Raw genomic sequence first — 10,333 nt, forward strand, 5'->3', positions numbered from 1 at the left:
TTGTTTTGGCAGACTTACCTATTGATGCCTTCTGTTCTGCTGACACCGTGTGTGGAATATAAAAAACTAGGAGCCACTCCTACGAGCATTGTCAGCGACATCGCTTTGGGGTTCAACGTCGTGTGGGGAATTGGACATTTTAATGTTTGGCCACACTGGACATTACAAAGACAGCGTGCAGCGATGTGACTGCGTGTGAGATAAAACATCATGGGAAATTGCGTTATGGTCGATGTGGAAAATGTACCACGTGTGATTGTAAGTCGCACCAAAACATTGCTGAGCTCTGCAATTTAATTAATTCTTCTAAATAATTTCACTCTCTCTCTCTCACGCATATACATTTCAATAATGGGAGTTAAGCACACACATCAGGCCATGCATGGTTACAGTATTTTATCATGTAATTATTCCATGAAAAAGTACTTATTATGCCTTGCTTTTTCCCATCATTGATATTAAAATTGCACTACAGATATTACCAGTAAGTAATATCTTTACTAAACTCTTTAGGCCTGGAATGATTTACTCCCCTCGGGATTTGATGAATTACCATTATTTGAGGAACTCTACGATTCGATTCAAGAATCTGTTATTATTTAAATTGTTTACATTTTGGGTTCACGAAAGCACTTCTTGTGAACTCCGATTAGCATGGCTGGCTACGTATGGTGCGAAAGAAGTTCAACATACATGCATACACATAACTCAATGGTCATAAATTCTCAGTCACGCACAATGCAATGCACTCATCTTGAGTATATTACCCTCATCATCAGAAAATTACACAACAGAGCTATTTTGGAGTCACCTTAAGAAGCCTATGTATGTAGATAGCACGTGCCTTTTTGATGTCCGCAATAAGAGTGTGATGAATACCAAATATACCAAATGATAAACAAACATGTTATGCTTCAAAGCTGAGTAAGGCAAAATACTTAAATAAATTACATGTATAAACGTTACGGGTTTTTTTCTGTGATGTAATTGGTAAAGAGGCTGAGATGGCATCTCACTGCACCGGAGGGCCTAGTTCTACTAGCACGGGTGGCTGCCAGGATTCTAACCCGAGGTGTCAGTAGCGCTGTTGCATGCGCGAGTCTTCACCCCTTCAGCCACCTCTCTTATGTCAACTTTCAGTATTTTCTTGTTCCTCTGCTGTTCCAATCACATCAGAAGCTGTAAGCCATGACCTGACAAGTTATGTGAGACCGCTGAGCAAGGTTTGAGGTATTGTGAGGTTCTGTTGCCAAGATCCACACCTTTGAAATCAAATACGAGGGTCAGTGGTATGGATTCCATTGCGAGCAGGGAGTTGAAACTAATAAACATGACTGGGCAGACAATTGCATTGAACCTTAAAACAACTTCTTATCAGCAGAGTATGGTATTAGCTTCAGCTTTATTCTGCCCGAATATGAAACTGTTAAGGCATACCGTTGAACACAAGGGTTGTCATGCTTTATAGCATGTAGCAAATAGGAGGGAGTAAAGTTAGTGGGTGAGGCAGGGATATTTACAATGTATAATTTACATCACTTTATGAGTGCACTGCAGGATGAAGGTCTCACCACGCTGACCATACTTCACCATAGTGATCGTGTACAGGTTAGTGAAGGGCGCTGGGGGGGGGGCAGATTCAGCTATCACGCACGCGCCACTGATGTTAGCCGTGGCTGTAAACTTAAACGCGGATCGCCGAGTTCACAGCGCACTGCGCTAAACGAATTGCCACCGCTCCACCCCGAGGCAAGGGATGAAGTGCGTGATAGTATCGTGATCGCGGTTTACCACTATGCAGTGCTACGCACATTATTACATGTCTATCTTAATAATCCCATGAGTAACGTGGAGTGAAATGCGATATGAGCGATTCTAATGCTATATGAGCGATATTATTCAAAGGCTGTGACTCCAGCAGAACATTAAACTGCGGTATAATACAGAAACCTCCACTCCAGAGCAGTGCCGATGATTGATCCACAGTCTGGGACCCTCCAAGTAAATAAGTTATAGCGCAACATTGGAACATTTATGATTTTCATTTGCGGGTGGAATAAGTCACCTCCCTGGCAATTCGATAAATTGCTGCAACACAGGGCCACCTATGAGAAATAAGAATAGGTTTCACCCTTTCTGGCAATAAAAAAACGTGTGTTAAGATGTTCAAACACCAAACAGATACCTACTTCTTGTGGTGAACATGCAAACACACATGCTCTGATAATATATGCAGTCTTTGAAATGTATTGGCCGCCACCATAGACAGACATTATTACAATATTATTATCAGAGCATGTTTGTTCGAATGTTCACCACAAGTACGTGTGGTCAACGCAGACTTGATCCCTTGCAAAATGTATATATTTGGTGTTTGAACATCTTAACGCCTGTTTTATTGGCAGAAAGGGTAAAACCCATTCTTAATTTTCACACGTTGATACCTGCAACAAGGTCCCATGCTAGAGGGCCACCAGGAGATTAATGAGGTGAATGGTAGCGCCTCTGGTGGTTGCATGAAGTGAACCCGTAATGTACAATATGCAGTGCTGTATATACATTACACATCTATTCTTACACAGGTAGTTGAACCCTTGTCGTGAGAATTGGAATGAACTGTATATTAATCGCTAAATCTAAGCATCAGTTCACCCATAGTGTTTATATATTATATCAACACATGCATCCGAAGGCATTGTAGTCACATGTTTCCCACTTTGGCCATAGGAATTAATGTGGGAAAATCATCATGTGACGGTTGTGTGATCACATACAACCAATAAGACAAATGTTGTCTTATTGGTTGTATGATCACATACAACCAATGGATGTGTGTATACGTTGCGAGTTTCTTGAACGTTCAGCATGTGGTATCAAAAGGAGGTTCACGAAGGTGTGGGTTTTGCATTATCCTGGGTGGATTGGTGGCACTGTGGCGAGCACACTGCACTTTGAACCCGTCCGACCCGAGTTCGATCCCAGACACGGATGGCAGTAGCGAGTGGTATTTTAACCGTTCCTGGATGCCCTCCCTTCACCAACATGCACCGCACAGAGTGTTGAAATACGGCCAAGCAACTGCCATGGCCAATACGGCACCGAGAGGCCTTCATCCGGCAGTGGATTGAAAATGGGCTGTCCAATGATAATAAATGCAAGCGTTATCTTATTGACATGTGAGAGCAGATACACATACAAATAATGTAGCACTGTTGTAACTTTATTCCAATCCTTAGTAACAGACACCAACACCACGTCATATGAACCATTCCAGTCACTTATGATCGTCACAGCAAAAAAACTCAACAACAATCGTATGCTCGTAAGGCAAAGTCAGACGGACCAAACAGCTATTGCAAAACCTAGATTTACATTTATCTAGCACACACCGAAGCTGAGTAATACGTAACATCTACAATCAATATCAAAATGTACAGTAGACCTTCATTCAAATGGACCAGGAATTTACCGTTACAGGTTAATAAAAGCTTATACTGTATTCTTTTTTTTTACATATTTCATATGCAATTATGTAACATGTAATTAACTTGTCAATCGATACACTTATTAAAACACATTTCTGTACATGGATGTGTCATCAATCAGTGCTGGATTCGAGAAATGTGATATAAAATAAAATAAACACTACCCAACATTTACCACCTTACAGATCACTTGACCCAAAAAGTATCCATACAATTCTTGGGGATAATAAATCATTCAATTTACCCAAAGTATGGGTAAAAATATTCAAAGCAAGCGGTAAACTTATTTTGCTGCTTTGAGTGCTTTTAGTATAAACTCTCATTAGATACATAGTGTAACACACGTGGTATATTGTTTTAATCTGTTTCTTTAAAGAAATAAAAGTACGTTAACGGAAAACCCTTCAAATTTACACGCGATTAAGTTGTTTTTATACCGTCATATATTTAAGCAAATGCTGTTACATGTAAGGCTGAAGCAAATGTGTGCTCAAATACAATATTTACATCAAACATGAATGCTCTATAACCACTCAAATTGGCATGTGCGTCATATATTGGCAAGTTAAACACATCTACTTATATGCAACGTGAACTGGTTATTAATCAATATTCTGAAAGTGGTAATTGCTACACAGCAGCATATATTGCATGACTGCAAAAGACACAAATGCAATAAAAGATTCGGGTAGTTTATCAGTTCCAATTAAACGTTGAACGTTATACACCCTCTGGAATATGGAGGTGCTATGTTTATTAATGACAAAATGATAGCACAGCATATGCTAACATTTTTTTTTATGATTCAGATTTAAGTAATGTGTGCCTGACATACCACAGAATGGGTGAACATAATGCAATAACGTTAATGCATAATTTTAAAAGATGTGATATTACGTGACTACTACAGAAAAATAACACCATACACAATAGTAAACATTAGTAAATGTTTACATTACAGCGCAACAACACTGTACATGCAGGATAGCCCCTTCTCCCAAAGCATTCCATTGTAGAAAATCCGTTTTTTTTAGACAAAATAAGTTACAAAAACCACATATAGATATATGGATACACATATCTCTACAATGATTTTACGTGACATTACATAGTGCAAAAAGAATGCAGCAATGAAGCTCACAATTAGACTTGCAAGGCAACTTCAAAATATGCAAAATGCAGCACTGTTTTGCATTGCAATGTTCATATGTAAAGGTATCCCTCGATTTGCGCGCGTTTGGTTTACAACATTTCACTTTTCGATCAACGAAATCCAATTTCCGCGTTCACGCAAGTTCACACGGCACCTGCAATGAAATCAAACAAGAGCCACCCAGGAGGCTGTCTCAACCATCTGCAACAGTATCACAGTATCAGTGCAACATCAACGCCTCCGCATCACCTTTACAGTCATTCTAAAATGCAGCTCTTTTTGCGAGTTCCCTGAAAAAGTAAATTGTTTTTTTTTTTAATCTGAGACTCGCTATTCAATCGTTGTAATCGTTATGTTCTTCATAAAACAAACATTGTATTGCGATAAGTGATGTGTGTATCGATTTCGGTGAGGAGTAGAGTTGGATAGACTGTCCGAAACACATCCTTTATTTTAAGTTTTTTCATTAATGGGAAAAACCATTCGAATTTACGAAATTAAGTTTGACACGTGTTTTTTTGAAGAACACACCCCTTCGGAAATCGAGAGATACCCATATATATGTTTTTTTTATGCAGAGCTGTTTTTGCAGCTGAAACGCAAGGACCCCTTTGAAATGTCCGTGTTCATTGTGGAGAGGGGGAAGTTCTCCAAGTCCTCCTCCACGGGGTTGCACTGGCAGCACAGTATTGTAGCCTTGAGCTCCTTCTGAAAGTTATTGTTGAGAAACCCATAGAATATTGGATTTATACAGATGGAGAGCATGGCTGTCAGGTGACACAGCGAGAAGATGAGGTCATGCTGGCAGTGAAGTAGTAAAGTTGGGTTCCAGTCAGAAACGGCATTGAAGGCATAGAGTGGCAGCCAGCAGATGGCAAACCCTGCGACTATGGCCACCAGCATCATATTAATCTTTTTCATGTGCGAGGCCCTCACTCCGTTGCCCCCGCCCTCCCTTCCTGTCGGCAGCATCTTCTTGCGCTGCCGCAGTCTCAGGAATATCCTCAGGTAGCAGAGGAAGACGAAGAGCAGCGGGCAGCTGAACTGAAACACCAGCAGGCTGGTGGTGAATGCGAACTTGGAGGTGTCCGAGGGCCACAACTCAATGCACGCCACCTTCTCGCCATAATCTGGGAAATAGTGTGACAGGTTGCGGTATGGCTCGTCGGTGAGCACATGGAATGCAAGAAATGGAGAGGACATTGCAAAAGCTGTCACCCAGATGGCACCAATGGCTACGTAGGCATGGTTGAGGCTGGGCTTCCAGCCGGTGGGATTGATGATGAGCTGGTGCCTCTCTATGGCGATGAGCACCAGCGAGAAGATAGACACGCTCACGGCCGAGCACTGCAGGAAGGGGCTGCCCTTGCAGAGTGCCTCTCCAAAGATCCAGTGGTCCATGAGTGTGTAGGCGATGGTGAGGGGCAGGCACACGAGGCCGACCAGCATGTCAGAGAACGCCAAGTTGACGATGAGGATGTTTGTCACATTGTGAAGCTCGCTGTGACGCAGAATGACCAGCACAAGCAACGAGTTTCCCAGTAGCCCCAGGGCTATGAGCACACAGTAGGTGGCAATCACGAACGATCTGACTGCCTGTGGTGTCTGGCAATGGTCCAGGTCAAGCGGAGGCATTTCACTCCAGTTAGACTGATAAAACCTGGACATGTTCCGCACGTTCAGAAATTCGATGATATCCATCGTGGTGTGTCTGCTTCCACGCTGCTTCCTTTAACTGGCTCGCCACTTTATTCACCAGGATATGGGACCTGAGGCAAGCAGATTTTGCGTGTCTTCAAGCCTCCTTCTCCTCCGATGTGACATGCTTGCCACTTGTGATTTAAGGGGAGGCATCAATCTAATGTTCTTAATTTACACTCCACGTCTTTAGAAAACACCCTGAAATAACAATGCAGCATAGGATTAAATTAACATTTTTAATAATTCTAAATATCCAAGTTGATCACACTGTTATAGGAGTAAAAGATTACATTTATATTTCTGACATATAAAGCTGACAAAAGCAAAATTGTATAATATGTACATCGATTACCGAAAGGTAGTATTTATCAGGTTATTGATTTAGTGTAGATTGAGCACATCTTTAAATGTGTGAAATGTTTATATGAAGCGTCAATTGGTTTGTTTGATATGTCGACTGTCAGAAAGACGAGTGGTTCAACGAAGTTCAACTCAGGGTAAACATGTAAGATCACATGAGCACGTGTATACACAACACAAGCATCTATACACAAGGGGCAGCGTTAACGTGTTTGAGGGTATTTAAAGTGTGCACTCACATGCACTTTACTAATGGACTCGCTCTGTGTTACAATATTCATCCGAATAATAAGACGCACCTTCCCGCCCCCGCCCCCCCATTTTAAAGCAAAAAGATAGGATCTGCGTCTTATAAATCGGTATATGCGCGTGACCAAGATTTACATTATCCGTATGAACACTGTGCAGAATGTTGGGTCGCGTCTTACTTTCTGGAGCATCTTGAAATCCGGCGAGTGCGGTTATGCGGTAACCCAAATGATCAGCGCACTTGCGACCTCGTGGCTGCAAGTGCAGGCCATTAGAGGGAGTTCCAATCGTGCGTGCCGACGGGTATGATGTTTTGTAACGTCTCGAACAAAACCAAATAAATTACCAACGTGAGAGAGTAAGTGCGTGTGCGCTGAAATGCACACATGAAACTAAATACGCGAGCACATTAACGCGGATCTATTTGACGATTATACGAATATAATCTAATATAACATCGAGGTTATGCAACGGGGCTTAAATCCGCACACTGCCAAATCACGAAAGCGCGTTTTATTTCCCGCTCCTAATTCTTTACACTTCGCAGGCGCCTTTCACCGCCGAAGATCACAAAGGGGCTGTACAAAATACACACACGCGCGCACAATTTGGACAGGGCTCATCCTGCACGATCACAATTACACGACCAGACGCGCGTTTGCTGACAGCTGGCGCTGCTGTGAACAGCGTCTCGTAGGTACAACACTCACTTGTATTACATCATTGCGCTCCATTTAAGGCTTCCCGATTACGAGAGGCGCAGTGCAACTGCTTTAACGCTACCGATTTATTCGGGAACAAGAAACCGCGTTGATAATCATCAACACACACGCGCGCGCGCATTTAGCTTACATGGCGAGAAAAGCGGGCTCTGGTATGAGTTGAATTGAGATATTTTTCACTTCTAATTTGAAATTAGTGCGAATAGAGCAAGCCGCTGGAAATATCATTAAAGGTACAATATCGTGATATAATTGTGCACTGTCAATAACGCGGTTTAGACAATCACACGCCTTGCTTAATTCTCTTCGATGCCGTGCACTGGAACGCTCTGTGTGAGTTAAGTGTTTGCTGCACACACAAAACCAGGAGACCGTAGACTCTCACGGAGAACCAACGGACTCGTATAGGGATCCACACTTACAGAGACACCCAGATAGATTCTACCCAGACATCCATAGGAACCCATAGACTTACACAGAGACCCAGAGACCCATAGATTCACATAAACCCAAAGACTGGCATAGATATCCATAGGACGTTTAACAGAGCCCGATAAAACTCGCATACGTTTGAGCCACAGACTTAACAGAGACTCATGACTCAAATCGAGACCACAGATCACGTTTCTGTTCAAAACCAAATGCAGGACTTTCCTTTTCCCTTCTGCCTATGAGCGGACTGCATTCTCCATCCAAGAGTTTATTGGAATAGAGGGCAGTCATTTACTTTTTATTCTAAACTCCACTTTGTCGTCCAATTGAATGTCACGCACCTTCTCCGCTGTATTGAAGCCTGCACCACGGGGTTGCCGGGCGCGTGTCCCCGCTCTGCGACAATCACTCCGTGCTCGCCAGGAGGGACGGCCGAGAGATGTGAAGGTGCAGACGAAGGCTCTCTCACTGCCCGACCCCACATCCCCCCCCCCGGCACCTCCTCCTCCTCCTCTCACCGGGGCGCGCGTACTTCTTAAAAAAAACCCCAACAATCCAGTCGCCGCCTCCTTGCGCGCACGTGACTGTGATGTGAGCGCGGGTGGTGGTGGTGGTGCTGCTAGGGGGTGGGAGTAGGTGGGTGGGTGGGAGATGTCAGCGTATGTGGGGGGTGGCTGGAGGGACGATGCTGGGTGGCGTAGGCGGAGTGTGGTGCTGTAGAGGGGGGGAGGTGATGATGTTGAGGTCAAGGGACCTAAGCCGCGGAGATGTGAAGGAGGAGGAGGATGGAGGCGTCTGTGTGTGTGCGGTGCTGGGAGCGGTCGTGTGTGTGTTGAACTTCCTTCACACCGCTCGCTAGACAACCGTGCCGATTGGTGGTGGAGCGGTTAGCGCGCTGCGCTGCGAGCTCAATGCCAGCTCACGACCAACGTCAAGTGGCGATTATCTGAACCGGTCCTGGGATTCCCCTAGGTCGACTCAGCCTCAAATGAGTACCTGGTGCGGTGTGTAAACATCGCCACTTGGGGAGACAAAGGCGGTCGGGCGTGGTGCTGGCCACCCACCCCCCCTGTAGTGCCGTACCGGCCTTCATAGGCGCTCGCTAACGGCACTTGCCCCAACAGTCTGCGAAGGCTATTCGGGGGGATCTTTTGTCTTTGGTGCGGGGCGGGTGGGGGGGGGGTTGCGGAGATTTAGTTGGTTCGGGAAGTTGGGGAGGTGGGCTGGGTGGAAGTCGAGTTGGATGCTTGCCTTTGATGCAACGATGATGAACTGGTGATGCGTGTGAGAAACACGTGTTGGTGCCCGAGAGATATTTACCGAGCTCTCGGTGTGTTTGTGTGCATGCGTAGCACACTGCGGAGATGCGACGTTTAATTGCCCTGCAGTTCAGAAGCCTCAAACGTCATTTTTCTTTTATGATGGGGGTTTCAGGTCATTTTCGGCATATATTTGAATGTCTGAGTTCAGATGCTGCACAGCGGTCAAACGGCACAGAGTAATAACACCGGGGCAGTCCAGACGCTGACCACGGTTGGCTCTTGGTAAGTTCCTGCGCGATCCACGTGCCAGGCTTTACTGGTGTTGTCTGTGGCCTGTGCGCCCTATATTACTCTGGCTTTGTGTATACAATAATTGTCACCAAGGGTTTTTGTTTTAAAGCACGTGACAACACTTGAGCCGGGAGCATGTGATGCAGCACTTTTGGAGCAAGGCTTGGCACCAGGAGATGGTAGTGCAGAAAATTGAGTACTGAATCCCATCTGTGCGGAGATGTGAATGCGTGGTGGGTTAATCTCCAGTTTCTATGGTTTCATTCCACATGGCAAACACTTCAGACTCAGCGAGGCTCAAAGAACATTGGATAAGGAACATTGCCATTACCCATTATTATTGTATTTTTATTGTTCTCAATCTTTCATTCATACAAAGGCGTCAATCAAAAATGTTCTTGCTTATGCTGAAATGTGGTGATGGTTTATGCAGCCAGGGATATTCTAGCAGGGTGAATAGATGGCTTGCGTATTTAAAACTCGTGACATTGTAAACTGACCGTGTTGCCCCACGTGTAACATTGTCGGTGTCGGAACTTAAATGACATTTCAGAGACAGCTTGTGACGCCACCTTGTGACGCCACCCTCATCGCTCGTCCCACTTTGTGTTTAGCATAAACAGAAACAGCGCTCGGTCGTTTCCTCAAATGATGAAGATTTGTAAGCCCAGGACGGCT

The 10,333-nt window shown here is 44.4% G+C and overlaps 1 protein-coding gene across 1 annotated transcript; it reads right to left on the reverse strand.

Moving 5' to 3' along the window:
• Positions 1–3,207: 3,207 nt before the first annotated feature.
• Positions 3,208–8,603, reverse strand: LOC142924111 (neuropeptide Y receptor type 1-like). The gene is made up of 2 exons (XM_076065666.1): positions 8,444–8,603; positions 3,208–6,537 (listed from the first exon to the last, which is right to left on the reverse strand). Exon 2 carries the CDS (start codon positions 6,337–6,339, stop codon positions 5,209–5,211), a length of 1,131 nt encoding a protein of 376 aa, XP_075921781.1. The 5' UTR covers positions 6,340–6,537; positions 8,444–8,603; the 3' UTR covers positions 3,208–5,208.
• Between the last annotated feature and the right edge of the window lie 1,730 nt (positions 8,604–10,333).

Source organism: Petromyzon marinus, chromosome 8 (genome assembly GCF_048934315.1).
Source record: "Petromyzon marinus isolate PM22_M1 ecotype Great Lakes invasive population chromosome 8, UKy_Petmar_22M1.pri1.0, whole genome shotgun sequence".
Classification (NCBI taxonomy): Eukaryota; Metazoa; Chordata; class Hyperoartia; order Petromyzontiformes; family Petromyzontidae; genus Petromyzon; species Petromyzon marinus.

Excerpts from the sequence above, each read along its gene's own strand:
- LOC142924111 (XM_076065666.1), bottom strand. The coding sequence starts at position 6,339 with ATGGATATCATCGAATTTCTGAACGTGCGGAACATGTCCAGGTTTTAT.